This window comes from Diabrotica virgifera, chromosome 9, assembly GCF_917563875.1.
Source record: "Diabrotica virgifera virgifera chromosome 9, PGI_DIABVI_V3a".
NCBI classification, from domain to species: domain Eukaryota; kingdom Metazoa; phylum Arthropoda; class Insecta; order Coleoptera; family Chrysomelidae; genus Diabrotica; species Diabrotica virgifera.
In genome coordinates this window covers 30,090,793-30,118,782 of record NC_065451.1, presented here as the reverse complement: position 1 = coordinate 30,118,782, position 27,990 = coordinate 30,090,793, and the positions used below count along the sequence as shown (strand labels likewise).

At 32.6% G+C, this 27,990-nt stretch overlaps 1 protein-coding gene and 1 long non-coding RNA gene across 4 annotated transcripts in view; one reads left to right on the top strand and one right to left on the bottom strand.

Annotated features, from left to right (window-relative positions):
* Nucleotides 1-2,966: 2,966 nt before the first annotated feature.
* Nucleotides 2,967-5,930, bottom strand: LOC126892648 (uncharacterized). 3 transcript variants are annotated; one of them, XR_007700947.1, is made up of 3 exons: nt 5,632-5,930; nt 5,128-5,406; nt 2,967-4,626 (listed from the first exon to the last, which is right to left on the bottom strand). It is a non-coding gene; the product is annotated as an uncharacterized LOC126892648 (long non-coding RNA). The 3 variants fall into 3 exon arrangements; XR_007700946.1 differs by lacking the exon at nt 5,632-5,930 and having other exon boundaries at nt 5,117-5,621; XR_007700945.1 differs by lacking the exon at nt 5,632-5,930 and having other exon boundaries at nt 5,128-5,621.
* Nucleotides 5,931-9,433: 3,503 nt separating this feature from the next.
* The window catches only part of LOC126890913 (zinc finger protein 208-like), a 62,583-nt gene continuing 44,026 nt past the window's right edge, over nt 9,434-27,990 (top strand). The window contains exon 1 of the mRNA XM_050660079.1: nt 9,434-9,744. Coding sequence (XP_050516036.1) covers nt 9,534-9,744 — 211 coding nt within the window. The 5' untranslated portion in view covers nt 9,434-9,533. The remainder of the gene's footprint in view (nt 9,745-27,990) is intronic.

Sequence of the window (27,990 nt, the reverse complement as noted above, 5' to 3'; positions counted from 1 at the left end):
AGATCATATAAAAAATAGATAGGTAAGTAAATTGTTTGTAAAGCGGTAGCGAATAATTTCATTTGGGGAGCTAAACACGGCGAGATTTTCATGATTTTTTACAAAAAAAAAAGAGGACCAACTTTATTTTGAGCGTAACTCGCTTATTTTTAATGCTAAAACTTTTGTTAATAATTAAAACAAAGCTTTTTATAAACTTTTTAAACAAGTTTAAATGGGGTTTTCCCGAAAAGTGCTAAATTTTTTGGTGATTTCACCTTGAAATACTCGATTTGGAATTAGACGAATAAGAACGTACTTTTCATGGGTTACAACTTTGTTTTTATTTTATTGATAGACTTTACTGATACACCATTTTTTGGGTTTTTTATAAGCTACACTTTTGCTAAGGATATTTTTTTGATAAATATTTACTTTTTATTTGCGAAAAACCGTCTGAAAACGTAAATTTTTTTGTCGAAAAATCAACATTTTCAATGGCAAATAACTCGAAAAGTATTGACTTACGTAAAAAACTCTATAGAACAAAAGTTGCTTAAAATCAGTCAATTTATCCATTTCCTGTCTTATCTTGAACATGTTTTTTCACCCCCTAGAAGGGGTGACTGTCACCCCCCAAGTTAAAGCAACCAACGGCACAATTTCAACTTTGAAGTGGAGAGAACCTAAATCCAAATTTTCATGCAATTCGGAGTTGCGCCTGAAAATTACACGGTATCGCCGAATTTCCCGTTCATTTAATGGGCTATTTGTATTTATTTATTACCTAATTATGTGAAAATTTAAAATTAAAATAAACAATTTATGAATGTCATTTGTCATTTTTATTTATACTAATTTTCCACTCAATTAATAAATTCAATTATCAGTTGTTTATTAACGGGATAACAAAATGTTTTATTGTATTATTTATTATATTTTAATTCAGTACATTTCAATTATATGTTTATCCAGGAATAGAAAAATTAACCAAAATTGATTCAAATTAAATTTGTTTACGGCAACCATAGACATAATAATATACAATATTTCATGTCCTACTTTTACTTGAAGAATACACATGAAATTATTTCAAATTTACTAAATTAAGGTCTGAATATTTAAATTACGGTTCTGTCGTAGCTTGTCACAAATTTCTCAATCCGAACCTGTGCTTTTCCTCAATACAAATGGCGGGCGCGTACTCGCAAACATCAAAGGCGGCATCCGAGAGTGGGCCTTCTGCTTGTTTTCTATTCTGTGACTGGGCGATACAATTACGAACATGCGCACAACAAACGGTACAAGTAGTTTCGTGACGGTTTCTGGACCGTCCAAAAGTTCATGTTGGAACCATAGAGTTATATATTAGCATAGAGAGAGTGTCATTCAGAGCTAAGTGACGACACCATCTTTTTTATTTGGATTAGTGCTGTTTCACTCTTACGCATAGTAAAGCTGCTACAGTTTTCCTCTTCTTCCGTGCCTATATTCACACTGAATGTCATCATAGATTTTCGATACAATTTGTTAGAAAGAGATGCAGCAAACCAGTCCATGAGATCTTGTCGTCAGGAAGCGCGGAAAGTAGGCTCCCTCTATGTTAATATATACCTCTATGGTTAGCTCAAACAGCTGCGGCTAAAACTCGCTCTGATGGAATACAGTGTTGCCAAATTTTGGCTGACAGAAATTTCACTTTTGGCGGGCAATTCAAATTTCAGTAAGTCACTCAAGGACAGTAGACTTTAAAACTTAGACTTCAGTTCAAAAAGTAGACTTCATTTTTTTCAGTCATTTCAGTATTTATGGAGGACGGAGGCTACTGATTGATAATTCCGTTCGTCTTAGATGTGTTCAATTGTATGTAATTATTATAATATGTATAATATGCAAATATTTGTTTGTATGATTGTTTTTAGACTACAAATAACAGAGATATAATATAATACCATACATTAATTAAAGAATAGGATTGAAATTGATGTCTATAATTTTTTTTGTTGAAGTGTTCAAATGCCAAGAGCCAGGAAGGATGTAGTAAAACTGAAGAACAAAAAAAGGAATACATGATATGGATTAATAGTAATAAGGTGTAAGGTGTACGGAAAAATGAAACGAAAGCTTAAGAGATAACCAAAACAATGATAATAAATAACAAGGAAGGCCTAAAACAACAGAGAAATAAAGTGCAATCAGATAACATTAAAAAAAGTATCAACCTATGAATACCTAGGTAGGGAGTATAATAACTCACGACGGGAAAATAGACACTGAAATTGCAAACGAAGGAAATAAATCGACACGAATATTTTATACCTTAAATAAACCCATACTAGGACATAAATACATACAAATGGAAGTGAAAAGGAAGATGCATAATACAATAACAAGACCAGTAATAACCTATGCAATGCGAAAATTGGACAATACAGAAGAAACATGAGTCAAAAATAGCAGCAATGGAGATGAAACACTTAAGAATGATTGCAGGAAAATGAAAATGGGGTAGAATAAGAAATGAAGAAGAGAAATAGAGCCAATATTATATCACATCCAAAATAAACAACTGGAATGGTATGGACATATCATAAGAATGAAACCAGAAAGGATGGCCAGGAAAATTCTGGAAATGGGAAACACAACAAAAAGGAGAAGAGGACATCCCCGAAAGAATTGGAGGGATCAAATAGAGGATATAGTACATGTACAAGGGAAAACGAAAGAAGAAATGAAAAGCCTAGCCAAAAACAGAAAAGCATAGAAAAATGGGTGAAAGAAACAACGGACCATAATCCGACACAGTAATAGGCATAAGGAAAAAAGACAAGAAGAATAGATAAACTAAACAAACATTCATTAAAAATTCTTGTTTTATGTAAATTCTATCTATAAAATTTACATTTATATTGAATTTAAATATATGGATTTGTTGATACTTTTTTCAAAAAAAAAAAGTAGTTTGATAAAGAAACAACAGTTCAGAATAATTATAATTATTTTATTTGTTCTTAAAAATATTACAAAACTAAAATAAAAATAATACAAATGAAAATAAAATATACAAAACTACAACCACCCATTTAATATGAATATACCTTTGGCCGCCCTTTAATGGTAAATTAATTTACAAATGCTTGCATGTAAGATCAATGTAAAATTAGTATGGCAGAGGATCACCAGGAAATAATACGAAATTAAATAGCATTTCAACTTATTTTTGTAACTCTACACAGAAAGCAAACATTTTGTTTTTATTTTAACTAAAACTTTGGTTTAATAGTAAAGTTTTTATTATTATTTTGTGTATCTGATGAAACGCATTTTTTTAATACTTAAAAACTTAAGTAACATCAATTTTTTGGTGGTTTCGGTCTACCTGGGGTAAAAACTGAACATACTTTTTTATGAGAAAATGGTGGAGAGTCTAAATTTGGGATTTAATATTGAAACAATGAAAAAGTGAAGCTGAAAGTTTCAAAATTTTATGTCTATTTTGTATAACAAAGTATAATAATATGTCCTTAGACTGCTCGTTAAACATGTCTTACACAAACATATGGCAAATATCATCAAAAGCTAAACGAGTTAAAAATATTTACTATAACTTTTTTCTACTCCCGCAAGAAGTAAATTTAATGTTGTTCATTATAAAAATAAGATATTTATATTTTTAATTAAAAATATATGTTTTAATACTAGGTAATACATACAATACTGGAAGTATAACATTTAAAATGAAAATAAACCAATAATTTTATTGCATCTATAAGTAAGCGTCCTATGATGGCCACATCTACACTAAATTTAAAATTAAGATGCAGTAGAAATAAACAAACCAAGACAAGTTAAATGCTACTATTAGGAGCACTCCCGAATCATAATTCACAATGTACAAACTTTGGAAATCATGATTTGGGATTTACAATGTATATACATTGTAAATTATGATTCGGGAGTGCTCATAGTAGCATTTAATGTGTCTTGGTTTGTTTATTTCTACTGCATCTTGAATTTAGTATAGTATATTTCTATAAATATTTAGGTAAATTTAAATACCAAAACAAAATATAATATGTTATTACCACTGAATGTAAAAAATATTTAAGTACAGTAAAAACTATTAAAACTCTATTTTGTCTATTTTGTGAAAAGTTACTATTCACAAAGTTTATTTAGCAATTATGTATCAAACACGGTTTTACCACATCTGTGAAAGACAGTACCTCCGTAGACTAGCGTAGGTTTCTGACTATGGCCACTAATGTAGACACAATGAAATTCCAGGTTAATGTATGTAAGTGTAAATAATATGAAATGGAGATTTATTATTTTTATAACAATACAATAATTTCGATGGTTAAACAGATTAGGTTAATCTTCATTGTACAGATCTATTTATTCTTACGAGATCTTTCCTTAGAACACTTAGAAATCAAATGCACATTGTTTCTCACTGGCCCTGGGAATAAAAATTATGGTTACTATTAATTTGTACACCAAGTTACTTCAGGCAGGTAATATTTATATTAACCATATACTTTGTTTCTATAAATGTTTAGATCAATTAAAAATGGTCTTCATTTGCCAATCTGTTAACATTTTTTCAACTCATGTACTGAATGTTCCATTAATTTCACATTTTCCCTAAAACAATATCAATGTAAAATCAAAAATATTCAAATAAAATAATTTTTTTTTGAATAAGAGCCGAAAATTGCAATTCGAGGGACTGGACTGCGCTCCGTATTCTAATTGAAAAGTAAGATTGTTTTGCCTTCGCATTGCAACTGAATTAAAAATAAAAATTTTATTTTATTTTTATATTGGTCTTTACTCCTTTGAGTAACTAGGTCCATTTTCTGTTGGAATTTACCAGCTGAACAGACGGGGTCGTAAATTGTAAGTTTTTTGAATTCCCTCTTGTCTTCTACGCTTCAGCATCCATTTGGCTTGCAAATTTTAGAAGCCTTGGAGGTGTTACCAAGGAAATGGACCAATAAGTTTTCGATTTAAAAATCTTTTAGTAATATTTTAATATTTTCTAAATATTATTAATAGTGCTATTAGGATCGAAAACTTCATCTTTCAAAAATATTCCTTTCATGATTCCATTTATTTTTGGAACTTTACATACCTTATACTTACATTTAACAAGAGTAGAGACATGTTTACATTTTCCACTATTTTCTGCTTTAGAAGAACATAACATTTGGCTAATGCTCATGCCATTTGTGAAAGATAGGGTTCCTTTAATTTCGTGGGGATTGGACCTTACTGAAGGAATAAAGCATATTATATTTTGATGGTATGCTCAGAACTTTCCTCTATTTTTGCAGCCAAAATAAGATGACTAGAGTTTAAAACTTCTTGAATTTTCAGTACCCAAGAACTTCAAATATCCCACGATACTACTTAACTTCATGACTAAAAAATAGAACCAAATAGAAAATAGAACTTCAACAAAACAGACAAAATATAACTTTGAATGGTGGATGTGTGAATTGTTCCTAAGGGGATTTTTCCACATTCTCTATTTCATCTATTTGATTTCGTACGAGTGGTCGTTAAACCAATAACCTTGGATCTTTGGCTCACTGAGTGTGTTTCAAAGATCTACATCTTATGTTTTTAAACATATATTTTACTTACTTTAAGTAATTAGGGAATTAAAACTTGAGACTGTCATTGTCGGATTTGCCGTAGACTTACGCACCTTCTATGTCTAGGTCTCGAATGTTGTTTTTTGATTAGAATGTGTCTAAAGATATTCAACCTCTTGTCTTTACCGACGAGCCCAGAGAGGTTGAAGAGGGCGAAACACATTTCTAAGAACTGGTGTTTGGATCTTTGATTCTATTCGAAAAATTTTTCCCAGCCCGAAATGGTGGATGTGTGAATTGTTCGTAAGGGGATTTTTTCCACATTTCATCTATTTGATAACTTTGAAAACAAAACCAAATTTGTTTTTGACAGAATGACTGGAATGACAGACGATTTGTGACGGAACGGAACAGTAAATTTGGCAACATTGTATTCCATCAGGGCGAGTTTTAACCGCAGCTGAACAAACCTCTTGACGGCGGGTACGAAACCTTAATTCGCACACTTGATCCAACGTTGCCAATTGTACGGGTAACAGTCAATGCGCGGTAAATTTAAAAAAGTCGATGCATTGTGCCAGCACACAATGTGACACAATCATAATATAATGATTAGTAATATATTAATTTAATCATTAAAGGTAGTCAGTAACTGCGTGCGTCATACATATTATATTTTCAAGTTTAATTTATGTCTTACTAATATACATACATGATAAAACTCAAGCTAAAATAAGTTTATTCAAGCGTTTAAGCTATTAGGTCAGGATCCCGCGTATGAAAAAAAAATTGATAAATAGCAAGCTGAAAATTTGTTAATAGGTTAAGGGTGTCTAGTCGGACAAACTTTGATATATGGGAACACTGGAAATTTTAATTGTGGAACAGGTTAAAAATTTGGAACGGTCAGACCACGAAAACGTCACATGTATTTTGTCCAAAAGAACTTCCAATTGATTTGTTACCCTTTCATGCAAAAATCAGACTGCTATTTATCACCTGCCATAATTCCTGTCATTTGACATATTCTACGTGTTCCACTCATTTATAATTCTCATTTGGTGATAAATAGCAACCTGATTTTTGCATGAGAGTTTAATGAAAGGGTAACAATTCAATTGAAAGTTCTGTCGGACAAAATCCATGTGACGTTTTCGTGGTCTGACAGTTCCAAATTTTTAACCTGTTCCACAATTAAAACCCCTTTTCCTATATATCAAAGTTTGTCCGACTAGACACCCTTAAGCTATTAACAAATTTTCAGCTTGCTTAATCAACTTTTTTTTCATACGCTGGAGCCAGACCTATATACATATATGTACAAGAACTGCAAGAAATTTTGTGAAAGTGGCTTACGAAAAAAAAAAAAACAAACAGATCGCTTCGTAGCGGCAATTAAGATTGCTTCGTAGGGGTAACTTCAGACATGGCCTGTTCTGTTGGGCCATAACAGAGGGTTACTTTAAATTGTCGGCTCGAGTGGGGAAAGAATTTGGTAAGATACTGGGTGCTATGTAAATACCACGTAAATTCAGAACCAAGTACTAACGTTTATTACAGGAGTGAAATGGAAAGAATAAGCTAAAGATAGCCTAACTCAGCGACCTTTAATATATTACTCAGACACATATTTGCTGTTTATTTAGCGTTTGCCTCTAAATCACCGCCTTTGAAATCAATAGGCAGTGATGTGTTGTTGCCATATCAATTTCTAAAAGTAAAAGTTGATATAAAAATAGTGTTTTTCAAACTAAGCAAAACGAACGTATATAGTCGTACCGAATTTATTTTGCAAACATGAAGTTGGTCAAGTGCAATAAATTACACAGTTTAAAAAAATACCTCTAATACAAAGTATAACAATACTTGAATATATGCTATACAGGGTGTTATAACAGAAAAAAATAATAAGCAGTAGAATATGATCGCCGTTTACAATTAAAAGAAAATATGATTTAAAAATTGTGGCCTTCTATGGAAAGTTTTTGTTATCAATGGGTTAAAGTGTTTTTCACTCAATAATATGTAGTATGTGTAATAATATGTGTAGAGCACCAATTCAAGTTAAACTTGTTATTGATTTTTGTGTTTGTTATTGTTTTGTATTTTTTATGACTGTAAGCATTGTCTATAAAATTGTACAATTCTCCATGATAATAAAGCATATTTCTATTCTAAGTTGTCTATTTCTTAAACCAAAGCATTGATTTTATTACTACGAAATATTATTTTGTAGAAGTTGTCAAACAAATAAAATATTTGGGAATTATTATTGATAATTTATTTAATGGAAATTAAGGTAATAATAATAATAATAATGTTTATTCAACACAAATATAACAATATACATAAAATAATAAACTATAAAATCTTCATGCGACTAAAAACATATCAAAGTGTAGATATAGTTAATAAGAATAAACATAGGAAGCCACAAGAAAATAAATTTGCACGTAGCTATAGCCCAAAGTAACTCCTGTTGTTTATCCAAATCTTCACTAGTCAAAAGCCTTTAAAGTAAAGTTCCAGCAGTTTTTCCTTTTTCTACATATATAAAATAGCTGGTGTTTGTTCCTAAAAACAAATACATAAATAAAATTTTTACGTTGTGTACCATAAAAATCATACAAATGTGGAAAGTACCACAAAAGTACAGTACACACTTGATACTCCGACATGCTCGGTAGTCTGACCTTTTGGTCCCATACCTGTCGGACTATCAAGGGACAACTGTATTTTAATATTAGGACAGTTACACCTATAAGGTTTAGGTTAGTTTAGTTAGTTTTATATAAGGGCAGTTGCCATAATAAGCCACAACAAAAAGGTATTAAAAGAAAAAGCTATAGACCTGAAATGGGAAGCTACTATGTTTAGTTTATATATAAATGAAAGTAAAACAAAATATATAGAGTGCACAAAGTAAAATCAACATGAACATCTGAAGGTAGAAAACCATACCTACGAATATGCCTCCCATTTTCACTACCCAGACTCAATAATAAATGACAACAACGCCAGTCAAGAAAAGCATGGATTCTTCGCAGCAATAAGTGATTTTATGCATACAAAGACTTGACGAAAAGTAAGTTACTAAGTCTAACCTTAGAATCTACAAAACAAATCTACACATTGCAGTGATGGTTTGTGGAGAATTAAAATGAACACGAGCTGGATAATACTAATGCAGAGCGCAGATATTGTTAGAATTGTAAAATCTCAAAGACTAAATTGGCTTGATCACTCAGAAAGAATGCCAGATAATCGAGCTGTACAAGTAATACAGAGATGGAAGCCCCAAGGAAATAGAACAAGAGGAAGAACCCATAAAAGATGGATAGACGATATAGAGGGGGATCTTAAAACCATGAACATCAGAAAAGTATCTGGCAGGGCAGAATGTTGCTAAGCACACCAAGACTCACAAAGGGTTGTAGCACCATTAGAAAAAGATTGAAGGACAGTTTAGGCTATATGCATTAAAACATGGTAAGCTTTGCATCTAACCATATTGTAATAAACTATATCTTAATATCTTATACTTACATGGTCAAGAGAAGTCTCTTCATTATTTTCTTTACATTTACTTCTTTCATCAGCTCTTCTCTTGCATTCTAGATCACCTTTTCTTTTTATTGCCTGCTTTGGTAACCCATGTTCCATGTTTTAGTTTGGAACTATTTACATTTATTTTTAAAAGATAATCTGTCAATTGTCAAATTGGTGTCAAATATTGAGATTTTAGTGACTTGGCAACGTTGGATCAAGTGTGCGAATTAAGGTTTCGTCGGCGGGTTACGAACTGTCAATTCTGACAGTATTGACAGTTCATTGGTATTGTTTTTGTTCCGTGGATTTTGTTTATGTTTTGACGTAGACGTGGATTTACCAAAAAATTTTGTTATAATTTATATTAATCTCCATCTCCAATTACTGAAACATTATAAAATCATGTTTCATCAAACTGAAGTAAAACAAGAGGTGAGACAAACAACTGAGACAACTTGCAAAAGAGAAATAGAAATAATAGATAATGAAGTACTACAGGATACCTTTAAAATTGAAGTTAAGGAGGAGCCTAAGCCAGAAAGTGCCTGTGATACATTTGATTATTTAGACGTGAAGAAATGTCCTATAAAATCTGAAATAGATCACGATGATGGTAAGTAAATAAAGAGTTTTTATGTACTCCCTGGCCTTACAACCCTTCCTTTAGCCGACTCGACAACATGCCTCCACTCAGTGGCGTAACAAACTCCGTCGGGGGCCCCCCGCAGAATTGGAAATTTGCCCCCTTTAAAAAATCACCCAATGCGACATATGTGTAACAAATACCTATACATGTTACAGCCCAGTAGATCAACGTAAAATATGGCGATACCGTGTAATTTTCAGTGTCACCACCGAAGTGGTCAACTCAAGACTTTTCGGGTTATTTACGAGTAAAAAAAATGTTATTGTTCAACAAAAAAAAAATGTTTTTATAAAAAAGAAACGAATATTGTTAGAAAAAATGTATCTAGCTTATATAAAAAAGTGAAACAAAATGAAGTCTATCGACTCAGTAAAAGAAAACTTGTAGCTCATGAAAAGTTTTTCTTATTCGTCAAATTTCAAATCGAATATTTCAACGTGAAATAACCAAAAAATGAAATACTGTTCAGGAAAACTCATTAGAACTTTAGCGTTATTTTTTACAAAAGTTTCTAGCATCAAAACTAAGCCAGTTACGCTCAAATTACAGTTAATCCCATTTTTTGGTAAAAAATTGTGAAAATCTCCCCCTATTTACAAATTACCTAACTTTTTATACGTCCTGTAAGTTTCACTGCTTCAAAGTGCCTATTTTTAAAAGGGTTCTAGTTTAACGGCTTGAACGAGTCACTAATCACGAGTATATGCAAATTTTAAACAGCCATGTCTTAACCAATTTTTGTCCTACAGAAAAACAAAATAAAGCCAAAATATTTATAAAAGCAAGACCTACCTACATTTCTTTACGTAAATAGGCGCAGATTTTAAGCGATTTTTTTTACCAAAAAAGGGGCCAACTTTATTTTGAGCGTAACTCGTATAGTTTTGGTGCTAGAAACTTTTATATAAAAAATAAAATAAAAAATTTTTGAAACATTTAAAAAAGTTTTAAGTGTTTCCCGAAAATTGTTTCATTTTTTGGTTATTTCAGATTGGAATATTCGATTTGGAATTTGACAAATAAGAATAATTTTTCATGAGCTTTAACTGTGCTTTTACTGTGTCGATAGACTTCATGAATAAGTACACCATTTTCTGAATCTTATAAGCTACATTTTTGCTACAAATATTTTTTCGATATCTAATATTTAATTCGATAAATATTTATTTTTGAGTTATTTGCGAAAAGCCTGACTGAAAACTTTGTTTTTTTTTAATAAACATTTTCACTCGCAAATTACTTCAAAAGTATTAGCACAGATAAAGAAACTCTATAGAAAAACAAAATTTGCTTATAATTAGTCAATTTATACAATTCCGGACTTATTTTAAACGTATGTTTTTCACCCCAAGGAGGGGTGTCAGCCCCTCCAATGAAGTAAAAGCAACCAACGGCATAAATCCAGCTTTGAAGTGGAGTGTAACTAGAACCTAAATCCAAATTGTCAAGCAAATACATCCGTCATGACACTGATAATTTCACTCCAAAACTGTCATTTACTGAGCTATTGGGGTATTCATGCATTGTTTATGACAACTTACATTTTTCATCTTTACTGGTATAGAATAAAATAGAACAAAAATTACTAAATGATTACATTAGTATTATTCTATGAGATGAACACCTTTCTTCGTGCACTATCTACTATCAGCGAATATATCTACAATTTTATTAATTCAGACAGACAACTTAATTTTTAATACTGCACTGCTTAAAAAACGTATGTATGAAAATAATATAAAAACACATTTTTACATATATTAGACAACAAGATGGGGCCCTTGACATATTGGGGCTTCATTCCGCAAAGATTAAAGAGAAAACCCATTTCGGCAAATTATAATTCTCAAATCTTTCATTAGTCACGTACAAACCAATATAGTTTATTGTCAAACCATAAAATTTCGGTAGGCCGGAAGGGATTAAGTTTCTAGATATTATGAGATGATTCACTTGGCAAATACATCTATTTAGAAATTTACGTTTTTAATTTTAAACACACAACGTAAAATAATATAACAATAACAGTTTTTTATATAATACCAGATGACACGATAGGGCCCCTAAGCGATTGGGCCCCCCGCAAGCTTCACGCTGTGGGGGCCTCTGTTACGCCCCTGCCTCCACTGTTCAAAATCACTACTATTAAATTTGTTTGCATTTCTACACATTCTCTGTAAGGGTTTATTAATTTACAGTATAAGTCCGATTATGGAATTCTACATAAAATAAGTCTTGGGGTTTTTTCTTTTTTTTTTTTGGGAAGGAGGAAATTTTCCTAAGACCGTCAGGGTAGACCGCAGCACCCCAAAAAATTAGTGTTCTGCCCTCTACCCTGGTGTGTGGGATTCAGTCTGCTTGCCCGATTCAGACACCCGTGAATCCGAGCGAATCAATCGTGAAAACGCAACTGCCTACCCACTAAAACCCCCTCATTCCAGCCGTGGACACCCGGTACGTATTTTAAAAAAACGTTACTTCAGATGCCCCGCTGCTGACCCTATCTCTACTCCATGTCGGTGGAGCCGACTGTGAGGAGTAGTTATTCTTTTATTTGTTCTAGAAATAAAACATTGAGTACTCTGTACAAAAAGAAGAGTATATAAAAAAAGTTAAAATAAAACGAAGTGTACACAACTGAAATAAAATAAAGTAAGATAAAATAAGTATTCATAAAACATTGTAAAGATAAAAGTGTATAGATAAAGGTGTATAAGTAAAATAAATGATAAAATATCCTTGACGATGTCTTCTGTCACTCTCTCATCTCCCATCTTGTCTCGATCTCTCTCGCGTTTCCTTTTTTTTTATTATCTCTGTTATTAGGTCTACTATCACATTGAAATTTTCTTTGCTTTGCATGGCTACATTCATTATAGTCTCTGGTGTTATCTCACCTAGTTTTCTTCTCATGTCTTGTTGTTTATCATGGAAAACGTTGCAATGGAATACACAATGCTCTGCGTCGTCACGCACTCCACATTCTATACATAAGTCATCTTCAGTTTTCCTTATACGATATGTGTAAGACCTGAATGAGCCGTGCCCGGTCAGGAATTGAGTAAAAAAGTAATTTATTCTTTTAAACCTACATTGGTACCACTCTTTCACATCTGGAATTAGTGTTTTCATCCATTGTGCTTTTTCTATCTGTTGCTCCCATTCTTGTTGGCATTCGTTTAGCATTTGCTCTCTTACCTCGGCTTTCACTCCTATTAGGTGACCGTTATCATTTTCGTATATAATCTTACGCTCTTTTGCTAGGAGGTGAATGGGGAGCGTACCTGCGATCACCTGTAGGGCTATCGTCGATGTAGTTCGGTATGCACTTACTACCTTCAGGAGGGGTTTTCTTTGACTTCTCGTTAATATTTCCTCATATTTTTTGTATCTCAACGCTTCAAGCCATACAGGTGCCCCATATAGGAGGGTGGATTGTACTACCTGGAGATACAATTTTCTTTTATAGTTGCTAGGTCCGCCTATATTTGGCATAATCTTTGTCATAGCAGCAATTTTCTGTTCAGCTTTCTGAACTGTATTTATAAGGTGTTTAGTATGTCTCAAACCTGAATCAAGGTGTATGCCCAGATATTTAGCACAGTTACTCGGTTCTATAATGCTACCATTTAAATCAAAGCTCAAAGTTGGTCTCTGTCTTGGTCCCTTTAATATTACTATGTCTGTTTTATTACTTGCCAACTCTAGGTCATTCTCTGTCATCCACCTGTTGACTCTTCTGTAACAACTTGTCACCTTTTCTTCAATATCCCCGTTTATGTTAGACTCTATTAGGATTCCAAGGTCATCTGCATATGCTATGGCGTAGGTGTCTTGCCCATAGTTTATTTCCAATACCCCGTTGTACAGTACATTCCATAGAGTAGGTCCCAAAACGGACCCTTGCGGTACTCCTGATGAGAGTTTCATGTCTGTATTATATGCCACATTTAAATATCTGTTTGTCAGGTATTTATTTATAATATTTATGATGTAGTCTGACACTCCTGCCACTTCGAGCTTCGTTAGTATGTGATGCCAATTTGCAGAGTTGAAGGCGTTCTTCACGTCGAACATCACAAGAATGGCCCATCTTTTTTCTGATCTTTTTACAGTATCAGAGATCTTCTTCACCGCATCTATAGCCGATCTGGATTTTCTAAAACCGTACTGTCTATCTGAAATTTTTCCCAGAATTTCAAGTTCGTCTTCAAGACGTTTCTTTATGAGACCTTCATATAATTTTCCTATGCAATCTAGTAAGCATAGAGGTCTATAGAGCTGGCTTCGTCCGGGTTCTTTCCTGGTTTTGGTAATAATACGAGTCTCGCCAACTTCAGTTTATCTGGGAATTCTTGTGTGTTCAACAATTCATTGAATACTTTGCGCATCACTTCAGGTTTCTCTTTTACTACCAGTTTTATTGCTTCTGGCGTTACTTTATCTGGACCTGGTGCTTTTCCTGGCTTTATACTTTCTGCTGCTTGTATGATCTCTTCAGTAGTGAACTCTGCAGGTCTAATATTATTGTCTATCCGTAGGAATGTGTTGTCGGGCTTCCTTGGAAATAGAGTGTTCGCTATTTCCATCTTTCGTTTTGCACAAAGGTTATATGGGGACTCGAACCTTAGACTTTTCATGGCGATCTTATATGCTTCGCCCCATATGTCTTCTTCCAGCGCGGCACACAAATCCTGCCAACATGTGCGTTTAGCCCTTTTAATTTCACTACTTAATTCTTTTTTGGCTCTCTTATATGCCTCCTTATGTTCTTCTTGGTTTCTATGCCTTTGTGCTATTCGCCTGCGTCTTAAGCATTCCTCTCGCTTATTTTGGATTTGGTCATTCCACCAGTAGGGTATTGTATATGTAGTGTGCCTATTTATGGTACTTCTTCTGTGTGCATTTATGATATTTTCTCGGAGCTCGTTAAAGTTGGTAGTTTCTTCTTGTAGGTTATTTATTTCTCTTTTAAATTTTTCCTTGTCGAATACTGCTCTCTTCCTGCCGTATTTCGTGACCTTGGTGCCAATTTCGTAAGTAATGTACCTGTGAAAGGTGAAAAGGTTCTCGTCCAGTACGTCCCAATCCCTGATCTTTTTGGCAACACCACCGCTAGCTATGGTGACATCTATGTGGCTTTTCGATGTACCTCTCACAAAGGTTGGTTTTCCATTGTTTAGCACTATGAGGTCCGCCGCGGAGATCCACTCATTCCAAATTTCACCCCTCTCGTCGTTTCGGGGGGATCCCCATAGAATGGACTTTGCATTTATGTCTCCCGCTACTAAAAAATGTTTCTCCCTCTGTGTCGTGTCTATTATATTCTCCGCGTGTTGTCTGTAACGCTCTCTAGTAATATTCGGGGAAATATAGCATGCTATATGGTTATTTTGTCGATTTTTATTGTTACATGCCCCTCTTTTCTTACTATTTTACAGTCTTGGGTTCTGGTGTCTCCACAGGGAGTACGGAAGTAAACTTTTTCCAAAATAGCACTAGCATCAATGCCTCCTCATATTAATTTATATATAAATGCTACATCTAGCAATATTCACCTTTCTTCAAGAGTAGGTAGGCAATTTAAGTAAAGGTTGTAAAATAATGAATGTATTCAATTTCATTTACAGGTATTCTCAATTTAGAGCTTCTCAATTCTTTATTCAGCCTTAATGTCCTATGAGAATCATTGTATTAGTATAGAATCTGTCTGTAACAATTTTCCTGAACACAAGTTCATTCTAACAGGAGACTACAATCTGCCAAATATCGAATGGATAAAAGAGTTGTCTTTAGTAATAATAGTAACACTGCTACTGATACTTTAGTTGATACTTTTGCATTTTATAACCTATTTCAGCTTAATCACATCACAAATGGTAACAGAGTTTTACTTGACCTAGTTTTTGCAAATGATAATGAAAATGTAACAGTTGAAATTACTAATGATTATTTATTGCCTTGTGATCGTTATCATCCTGCGTTATCTATTTCTTTAGCTATTAAAGATAATATGCCTGAGCTTCAATATGATAGTTTTGCCTTCAATTTGAGGAGAGGAGACTATGTTGCTCTTAATATGTATCTTGCTAGTATCTCCTGGGAGAACGTTTTAGGTATTTGCAGAGATATTAACAAAGCCACGGAATTGTTCTACTCCATATTGCAGTTTGGTATCCATTGTTCATTACCACGTGTAAGATTAAAAAATCCCAAATTTCCTCGTTGGATGACTTATGACCTAAAATCATTAATATTTAGGAAAAAAATTGCTCATAAGATATATGTATAAACAAACAAATTCTTGGGACGATTATCTACTTTTCTCTTCCTTGAGAACCAAATGCAAAGAATTAAGCAGGTCATGTCATGATATTTATATAAGTCAAACTGAATCTAGAATTAATTCAAACGTAAAGCACTTTTGGAATTTTGTCAACAGCAAACGCAAAAATAATGGCCTACCAAACACTATATTTCTTGGAAACACAGTGATTAATAATGGTGCAGGTATCGTTAATAATTTTGCGCAATGCTTTCAAAATATTTACAGAACAAATGATGATGATTTAATACAGCCCATCTTAGAGTATGAAAAAACAGTGAGTCTAAATTCTTGTAATGTATCTATTGAAATCATATTTAAAAAATTAGGCAATTTAGACATTTATAAAGGCTCTGGATCAGATGAAATTCCACCCATACGTAGATGTAGATGTACTTTAACCAGTCCCTTATATTTTCTGTTTTCTCATTCACTTGACTCAGGTATTTGTGGAAATCTAGTTTTATTGTTCCTATTCATAAATCAGGTGGCAGGAGTAATATACGGTAGGAAAAATGAAAGAATACCTATGAACGAACATATAAAACATGCTGTATTTTCCTGTCACTGTGTCAGACAAAAATTTGGCCAGCGCAAGTACATATAATAATTATTATTACATGTACTTGCGCTGGGCAATTTTCTTTGTGACACGGTGACAGGAAAATACAGGTTTTATATGTTCGTTCATGGGTATTCTTTCATTTTTCCGACTGTAGCTAACTACAGACCAATAAGCATTCTTTCTTCTATTCCTAAAATTATAGTGAGTATAATATGTGACTCTATTAAAACACCTTCAACGAATCTTTTACTTTTCACGCAATACACATCTGATGCTTTGGAAGGGAGACTACAGGTGGATGCTATTTATACAGATTTCTCCAAGTCATTTGACACTGTGAATCATAAATTGTTGTGTAACAAGCTTAAAGCTTTTGAATTTACAGGCAATCTGTATAACTGGTTATGTAGTTACCTAACTAGCAGAATACAACTTGTTAAAATTAAACACTTTCAATCTAGTGAAATTTCCGTAACATCTGGTGTTCCACAAGGACGCCACTTAGGGCCTTTATTTGTTAATGACATTAAATCTCAAATCAACTATAAATTTCTGCTATTTGCTGATGATTTAAAAATCTATAGAATTATCGAATCCGTCTCAGATTGTGAAAAACTTCAAAATGATACTAACAAAATTATGGCATGGTGCAATTGGAACCAAATGAGCATTAATGTTGGAAAATGTCACTTTATTAGTTTCTGCAGAAGAATTAACAACCTCTTTTATAATTACAAATTAGCTGAAGAACCACTGAAGGCTGTATCAACTGTAAGAGATCTAGGTGTTCAATTAGATTCAAAACTAAATTTTTGCGCTCATTTTGATTATGTGAATAACCAGGCATTTAAAATGTTAGGCTTCATTATTAGAACTTCTAGATGTTTGCATAACATTAATTCCATCATACTGATTTACATTTCCCTAGTTAGATCTGTTCTTGAGTATTGCTCAGTTGTTTGGTCACCCACTTATGAAGTCCATAGTCCATATAGCCAAACTTGAAAAGTCCAAAATAAATTACTTAAGGTACTTAAGTTTTAAATTAAACAAACCTTTAAGTGACCATTCCTACTCAGAAATTAGAAATATGTTAAACCTTCCTAGGCTATCTTCCAGACGGATGTATGCTGTTTCTTCATAAACTACTGAATTCAAAAATTAATTGCAATGATCTACGGTCTCTAATTGACTTTAATGTTCCCTCTAGAGTTACTAGAACATCTCAAAATTTTGCAATTAAATTTCATCGCTGCAACTTTGGTAGGCATTCTCTCCTGAGTAGAATAATTCTAAATGGAAATATAATAGACTTTGATTTGTTGCTGTGCGCTTCGGAAAATGTTTGTAGACAATGTTTAAAAAAAATTTGTAATCTTATGTGATTTATATTTGTTATTTACTTTATATTATTTTACTATTTGTTTTTTTTATAGAGCTGCATCGCCAATTTTTGTAATACATATTTACTATATCTTTATATTTATTGTATCACTAGATAATAATTATAATATTTTGTGTATATATTAAATTGGGTGGTATCCCGTTAATAAATAAATAAATAAAATAAATTTAAAATCAATAAATCTTAAGAACTTTCTCTGTACTCTTTCTAATAGATCTTTGTAGCAGTTATAATGCAGAGACCAAATATTGCTACCATATTCCAAAACCGATCTAATAAGGGAACAGTAGATATTTATGAGACAATAAATATTATCAAGTTCGGAGAGTCTACGTTTCATGAAACCTCATGGTTCATATAAAAAGTGGTCCCTGAAGCTTACTGTAGGGTCAAAAATTACCCCAAGATTCTTAAATGTTGTGATTACCTCTGTTTGTATGTTTTTTTCTAAAAAAATGCATTACCTTGCATTTATTTCAAATTCAAAGCATTTAAGTTATACCAAAATCCAATAATGTCTCATTGACTGCCTCACTGCATCATAGCACGGCCCTGTCCACAACTCACTTCTAGATCAATCTTAGATATAAATTCAAATATACCCTATTCCACGGACATACGCCTGTTTTGGATTACTTCGACAACGAATATTTTACTGTGCAAAATAAGAAGAACGAAAGTACATTGCAAATTACATTGTTGTTTATTGGAATAATTATTAGCGCCATTTACTTTCGTACTTCTTATGTTGCACAGTAAAATATTCGTTGTCGAAGTAATCCAAAACAGGCGTATGTTCGACGTTCGTGGAATGGCCCATACATTTAATACAGTATAATCACAAATTTCAACACAAAGACTATTATCAGAGTTTACAGCTGGATAATATGTATTATTAGTAATATGTTGAATTAAAAAAAGTACTAAACAAATTTGCTATATTTTGGGAATTATCAAAAGTTATATTCTCATATTTCACTGTGTTTGGCAAACCAAAACATTTTCTTTTATAACAGTAAAACCTGTCAGTAACGGCCACTACAAATGAAGGAACTATTGGCTGATGTAGAAAGGTGGCCGGTATTGCCAGCTTTTGTAGTCCACAAATACATAAAAGATAATTGAAGGGGTTAGAAGTAAAACCGTTTAAGTGCAATTTTCACGAAAACGACTTTAGTGCTGTGTCACGTTCTGAATATCTTATATTGTTTGGTAGTAAAATCGACTATGCTCTAACCCTACTTTATTGTCATCTTTTGACGAATGGAAAAAACAACCAAAATGAAATTCACCAACCGTTAAGAACAGAAATCGTCTTAGTGCACCTAGGCTCTTTTACTTCCAAACAAGCGACTGGAAATAAATTATATTTTTATTACTTATGTTGTTTGGGTTTCACTCAACGGTTTGCATTTGCTTATGGAGTGTAGGTTATACTACTCTAGTAGATTAATATCAGTGTTTTAAGTGATAGTGATACTATTGTTTGCAGAAATTATATATTTTGTCATTTGTCATTACAATATTTGGATCATGTTTTTGAGTCAGGTAAGTTATAATGATTTTCGGAAAAAAGAGAAAATAAGAATCTATTAGTTAAGAAATGATCAAGTAAATGTGATTGATTACAGTGACTCATGCGGCGTGCAGAATAAGAATAAAAATATAAGAAAATTATTCATACACATAGTTCGCACTACACATATTGAAAATATTGACCACACATTTTTTGAATCTGATCACTAATATTTGGAGTGTGATCGGAGTTTCGCTCTAATAGAAAAACTGAAAAATAAAAATCCTGAGATATTTGTACCTGATCACTGGTGTGACTTAGGTAATAAAAAAAGTGTTCAAAAAATTTGGTGTTCATAAAATGATAGGTTTTGTGTCCCTTTCAAATTTAATTTTCCCTTTTCTGTGATCCCTTTCTAATTTTTTACTGTGATTTGTTATTCTTAACATTAATCATAAATTTAAAAGGTACCTACTGCAACAAAAAAGTTTGTAAACGCAGCCTTCCTTTTTGTCGCTGATACCAATAATTTTTTTATTTCCAAATCGGTATTATTATATAGGTCATTAATATCTGCGTACTTTTTTTCAATTCACTCCACAACTCATTAGCCTTATTTTGACAAAAAACACCACTTTTATCGGGGTATGCTTTCTTAACTGCATCATATAGATCTTGATTTTTATTTTGTTTTGATTTCGATGCCATTTTTTCTAAAGTATAAATACGACTTGACTTACTAACTAAATAGAAAACAATATTTTATTTCTATTCATTCGTTCAGAACTATTGTTTCACACACAGTATGCAGTATATAAATGAACTAACAATTTAATATTTTTTTGCTTCCAGATGTTGTTCTATACATAGAAGCGATTTTTTAAACCCAAAGAACAATGTCTTATTGTTTGTTGTCCTGTACAACAGTGCTACACCTAATATTATTTTAACGCTGTGACTGATAAAAACGAAATGAAACGTATGCGATAAAATTATCTAGAATAGAAGTATTCTTTTTAATTTTAACAAAGGTATATTTATTCGTAAACGTTTTGTTTTATTTTCAATTTCATATCAAAAACTATACGTTTTTATACGAATATCTGATACTTTAATGCTGGTAGAAGCTAGTAAAAATTATTTTTATAGACAATAGCGACAAATTTAAATATACCAATATATTAAACGAAGTCGAATGGGCACTCATACCCCCTCCCCCTGTCGTATTCCGTCGTAATAAGCAAGCCGCCCCCCTCCCTCTTCTCAACGACGTAATTTATGGATCATCCCTAAACTTCATCAAAAACTGTAGAAGAAATCCTTGCTTTAAGCATCATCATATTTTCATCTGACATATCCCTGTAACCGATGGGTTTTTATATTTTTTCTATACTTTATTGGCTTGCAAATTTACACTAAGTGAAAATGCTTTATGGTCACTGAAGTGTCCCTCGAAAACATTTGACCTGTAAAGATGTGGTTTGATATTTGTCAATATGTAGTCCAATTTTGTAGATGATGTTTTACCCACTTTATCTAAGAAAACTCTTGTAGGAACCTCAGACGTGACTCTCAGATTATAACTTACTAAAATCTCGTTAAAAGATTGCTTATTATTAGACATGACAAGATAATCAATGTTTAGATCCCCACAAATATAAATATCATGATGTGACTTACTGCATAGCTCCAATATGTTATGTAATTTATACAGAAAACTCTAAACTTCTGATGGCGAACGATAAACACTAATAACACAAATTTTCCTATTGGCTATAAACAGAGAAATCGCCGCACAGCACTCACACACCATTTCTTCACTAAAGTTGGAGACATCTAATGTTTTGAATTTAATAATATCAGCTTTGATGTAGATGATGGATCCTCAATGGATATGGAACTTTCGATAAAAATAAGAGGCGATGTTGTATCCATTCAAGGTCATAAATTGGATGTTTTCTTCCGTGCACCAATGTTCTGATAGACAAATTATATCAGGTGTTTCTTGCAATGTTAAGACTTCAAGTTTGAGTAACTTATATGTCAAAGATTAAGCATTTACTTGCAATATTTTTAAACAACTGTCTGGTGATGATAAAAGCAACGTTTCTCTTGGATTTACTTTACTAAAAAAGAGTCTGGTCTATCTTCTCCAGTTGACAGACGACTATTGTGATGTTCTCGATCTAAAAATCTTCTTCCTAACCTAAAGTCAAATCGTTCAATGCCAATTCTTTTCAGCCAAAAAGCAGGATTGTAAATTTCTTCCCTTAAATCAGGTAGTACCTACACCTGTCATGAAACATTGATTATCCCTTCTTTTATGGTCAGTTGGTAACAATTTTATTTGTATATCCTCACAGTTTGTCTTAGTTATGAAACTCTTGATGTGGTCCGCATTTACACTATCCGGAACTTTTGAGATGAATAGCCACAATTTTTTGTCTGGTTTTTCGGATTTTCCATGGAAATCCTTATCACCAATTCCAGTTCCCATTATTTTCCTGCGTCTTTTTGTCACAACCTGATATCCTTCATCGTTCGTTTTATTCTCTGAACTCCCCATTGTGATATGATTAAGATTCATCTTTGGGCTTTTCTCGTTTTCAACAGTTAAATTTGTAATGTAGTCACATGTTTGTTTGGTTTGAATTTCCATTAATTGTGCATTTAATTCGTTTTTAGTAATTTTTTAATTGCCCTGTATATTGGAATTCCTTTCAACATGTTTGGTGTTTTTATCATTAAAATTTTTATTTGAGTCAGTTTCATTGTTTGTTTTGTATTTAGAATTTGTTAACTGGACACTGGCCGTATTCTGTCCAATATTCTCCTTCACTTGTTGTTGGGTATCGGTTGTTGCTAACTTGTTTGTTTTGTTGACAAAATTGTTGACATCTGACTGAATTGGTTGTTTATATTTATGTTCGATGTTTTTATTTTCTGGGTCATTAAGTTTAATTGGTATTTTATTTTTATCTTTGGTCATAGTTTTTTAATTCAGTCTTTAATAAATCGACTTTTTCTTGCAGCAAATAGTTATTACATTTTAAAAGTTCATTATTATTTATCAGTAATTTATACTTATCTTCTTTTTCCTCCAGTAAGTGCCTTAGCATTTTATTTTCTAACTGCATAAGGTTCATGGGTTCGGTAACATCAGATTGTTTTTCACAACATACCATGCGCGTGTCACATATTTTAGAACATTTTAACTTGCTTTTGATGGCACAGGAAATATGATAACTTTTTCCGCACAAAACACATACTATCGTTTTATTTGGCTTAGTATTACAATGATTTATCTTCAAATGTTCCCTCATCTATTTGAGAGAGAAGTCACATTCACTCCGTCCGCCATCTTGGATGTCATCCCAATAGTCCGTAAATTTTGGAATTGGCAGTGGTAAACTATCTGAAATTAAATTTTTAAAAGTAGTGCACATAAGTCAAATGTTATCCAGTCTGTTTGGTGAATTTGGCTCCAGAAAAGTGCATCCAGGCCTGTGTGTTATTAAATTCATCGTATTGCAAGGTCAGATATATTTACATTAATAATTATCTATCACTCCCACCATGTCAACTAGTCAAACCTGCGCTAATTGTTTGAAAGCGATCGACGAACGTGAACGTTCGGCCCTACAATGTGATGCCTGCAAAAGAGGAATTCACCTAGCATGTACCGAGCTTCGCCAAGACGATCGTACAACCAGATGTAAGGTGCGAGGAATTAAAATTATTTTTGAAGTGTGTAAAATAAATAATTCTTAGCTGAGCGCTTTCGGCTTATAAAGCCATCTTCGGAGCTATGCTACAATAAAAGATCTCTAATGAATAATTTATCTTAGAATTCAAAGTTTAACTTACGTCAATAAGGTCAAAATACCACTATGAAGAGAGATGGGTTCCATGTACGATATAAAATACTTCTGTTTCTTATGTAGTTTTTTATTGGTTGGAAAAAACCTTGTCTGTCTGTTTAAAAAATTGTTCAATTTGCTGTTGGTTGTTTTTGTATCCAGAAAAGTTAAACATCAAGAACGAGCACAAAGGACTTTCACACGAAAAATTACATTACATATAAAACGAATATTTGATCATTGTAAGGTCAAAAAAACCCTACCTTTTGAATACTACGGTGTCAGATAGCAGAATGGTCGCCTCGCATGGAGGATTTTTAATGACAGCCGATGTAGACAGGGTGTGCTCGTTAAGGTGTCTTCACATTTTCTCATATCAAGTGACAGTTGATATATGACATTTTAGCAATCGGATTGAACAACTTTTCAACAAAGTCTGTAGTTACATAAATCTGGTTTTTAAAAAATAATGAAATACATATTGAAAAGAGACTTAAGGTCTAGTATAAACCAATTGACAAGTTATCCTTCACAAACCAAACTCGAATCGTTTTTGAAAATTAATACATGATGTAAAGAAACTTGATGGTGAAGTTTTTTAGGAAGATGGGAAATAAATTAACAATGAATTTTGTGAAATGTGATTTTTAAAGAATAAGCTGCCAAATGATTTATTACATTACAAATATTGTTTTTTTAATGATGCTTTAGTAAAGAATTAAAAAATGTAAAAAATATTTAAAAAATGATTTTTTTTTTAATTGCATGAGGTCAAACTTCTTCCTCCAGAGTCTCCCACAAGAGTCTGAACCAGTGGCGTGCGGTGACTTTTTCTAAAGGGGAAGCGATTCAATAAGGATATAAAAATATTTTCTTAAGGATCGAGCATCGAGCCACTTCCCACCTGATAACACTCTGATGCGCTATAGGGGCTCTCTATCAGCAAAGTGCTTATGTGAGACGTCCTGGGTACAAGGAGTCACACACTAAATCCTACCCCGATCAATGCGTGAGGCACTCTATTGCCGCTATTTCTAGTGACTATAGTGACCTATCATTGATCTTTATTGCTTGCTCGGGCCTTAAGTCCTCGCTCCGGGCTTCGTTTCCTAAAGAAGAGATCTATTTAAATGTTTTTTTTTTTAATTCCGAGGCATTTTCCACAACACACAACTTTCAACAATATGACACTTATTTATACTTGAGCTCTATTCTCCTATCAACTTCTGATAATTGTTGAATTCGGTCTTTTTCAATGGACTTGTAAAGTCTGTCTTCGCTTGTTGAATTTCTTGTAAAACTTTTAATGCATTTTAATACTGAAAAACTTCGTTCAACTGATGCACTTGTGACTGGGATAGTTTGTAGTAAATCACACAACTTGGACACTTCACACAGGGACTTTTTTAAACCAGTAGTTATAAGAAATACCCAGATTTCTGAGTATACCTTTATCACTAATGTGAGTTGTTTCATAAACAACACTTAACTTATAATGCAAAGTTGGCATATCAAAATATTTTCATTATTTAATCGTAGTGAAATAAATTCCTCTGTGGGAAATTTTGATGAATTATAATTAGAAATATTAAATAAGAATATATTATATAATTCTACAAATTTTAATTCGTTAAAATTTTGAAAGCGAAAATTCATTTTTTGTAGAATGTTATCAAAAGGTCTCTCTGTTGTCGACATTATCAATCTTCATTCTTTTTCTTTCATGTTCAAACCCCATATTTTCAGTTTTATCCCAAATATTTTTAAACTGCTCTCGTTTTTTAATTATCGTATTAATAAAGTCATCAATTTGTCTTATACAAAATGCAATGTCAATTGACTTCATCTGTAAAATGTCAAATAAAAGATAAAAGGAAAAATCTCTGCAAACAATTTAAATCGAAATATTCTTTAAGCGAATGTATGTACCTAAGCACCCCTTAGAAGCAGTAACAGTCAGAGCATCCCACTCTTGGAAGGAGATCGAACGATCGCTTCTGCAGGGTACCAAAATTCGCGCGACTAGTGGGTGCCGTCATTGAACCCTGACCAATTTTTATACGGGACAACTGCATGACAAGCGGCGATTTTGAGATGCGCTTCTGTCAGGGGTGGACCGAGTAGTTGAATTGTGTGCATAGCGCATATTGAGTTCCTTCCTATGCGATTAATTTTTAATATTTTTCAATGCCTATTGCCTAGGTAATAATATGTAGATTACTGGGATTGGGGAAAATTTTTGATAATTAAATATTAGTTAATAATGTATTTTGTTATATCGAAGTATATAATAGGGAAGCGGCGCTTCCCCCGCTTCCATGGACCGCACGCCTCTGGTCTGAACAAAGGTTTATAGTTGTAATTAAGATTGATTTGTGTATTCAAGCAAAAATCAGGATTAAGTTTCATTTCTTTAGTTATCTCTAGATCTTCTAAAAGGTTCATTTGTCTATCATTTTAGAAGATCTAGAGATAACTAAAGAAATGAAACTTAATCCTGATTTTTGCTTGAATACACAAATCAATCTTAATTACAACTATAACCCTTTATTCAGACTCTTGTGGGAGACTCTGGAGGAAGAAGTTCGACCTCATGCAATTAAAAAAAATCATTTTTTAAATATTTTTTACATTTTTTAATTCTTTACTAAAGCATCATTAAAAAACAATATTTGTAATAGATCATTTGGCAGCTTATTCTTTAAAAATCACATTTCACAAAATTCATTGTTAATTTATTTCCCATCTTCCTAAAAAACTTCATCATCAAGTTTCTTTACATCATGTATTAATTTTCAAAACGATTCGAGTTTGGTGTGTGAAGGATAACTTGTCAATTGGTTTATCCTAGACCTTAAGTCTCTTTTCAATATGTATTTCATTATTTTTTAAAAACCAGATTTATGTAACTACAGACTTTGTTGAAAAGTTGTTCAATCCGATTGCTAAAATGTCATATGTCAACTGTCACTTGATATCAGAAAATGTGAAGACACCTTAACGAGCACACCCTGTCTACATCGGCTGTCATTAAAAATCCTCCATGCGAGGCGACCATTCTGCTATCTGACACCGTAGTATTCAAATGGTAGGGTTTTTTTGACCTTACCGTGATCAAATATTCGTTTTATATGTAATGTAATTTTTCGTGTGAAAGTCCTTTGTGCTCGTTCTTGATGTTTAACTTTTCTGGATACAAAAACAACCAACAGCAAATTGAATAATTTTTTAAACAGACAGACAAGGTTTTTTGCAACTGATAAAAAACTACATAAGAAACAGAAGTATTTTATATCGTACATGGAACCCATCTCTCTTCATAGTGGTATTTTAACCTTTTTGACGTAAGTTAAACTTTGAATTCTAAGATCAATTATTCATTAGAGATCTTTTATTGTAGCATAGCTTCGAAGATGGCTTTATAAGCCGAAAACGCTCAGCTAAGAATTATTTATTTTACACACTTCAAAAGTACACTTCTCCCCCTTTTACCTGTTGTCATGAGTGTGTACAAAACTATTTCAGTCTTTACATTTATTTAAAATTATTTGTAACGGCTGCTCAAGCAATATTGAAGCGTTCTCAAATTTAAAATCCATTCTTAAGGAATATAATGATTATTTACAATTAAAAATTAGTCAAATTATTAAAAGGTCGCTGAAATTTCAACGAAATTCAATGATCTAGAAATTAAATTATCATCTGCTGACCAACATTCGTCACCACAATTTGCTGAAAATATCGCCAATGAAGCCGTCGATCGTATTAATCATGCCAAAAATGTTATTGTCAGAGGCGTACCAGAATCTACAGGTGATATTCAAACTAAAAAAGATAAGGACAAAAAATTTTTGCAGGAAATTTTATCGACTGTAGAATGTAATGCTACTCTGGTTACTTTCTTTAGAGTAGGCAAAGTTGGTGATAGATTTCCTAGAATGATTAAAATGGTAATGAATAATGAGTATGAAGCTAAGCAAATTCTACGAAATAAAAAGAAACTCTTAGAAAAAGCAAAAACAAAAAATGTATCCATAGTTGACGATAAGACACCTATGCAAGTTAACCTTTTAAAAGAATTGCGATCTGAGTTAGAGACTAGAAAAGAAAACGGAGAGCAAAATTTAACAATAAAATACATACGTGGTATACCAAAAATTTTCGACAATAATATTAAAAAAACCTGCTTTTGCGACTGGCTCTGCTTTTATACCTATTTAGCGACATTACATTCTAAATTTAATGAACTATTATATTATATTCAGGATTTAAAACCTAAAATAATACTAATCACCGAGACTTGGCTAACACGAAAAGATTCTGACAATTTATACAATATAGATGGATACTCTCTTTACAGATTTGATCGAAGGAATCGAAGAGGGGGAGGCGTGTGCATATACCTGTCATTAGAAATTTCTGAAACTTTTTCTGTTGCTCATCTGGATGTTGTTGTATCTAACATTGAAGTTTTATGTTTAAAAATTTCTCTTAATTCACTTGGCGTGCTTATATCGTCCAGGTAGTACTGCCCTAGAAGGT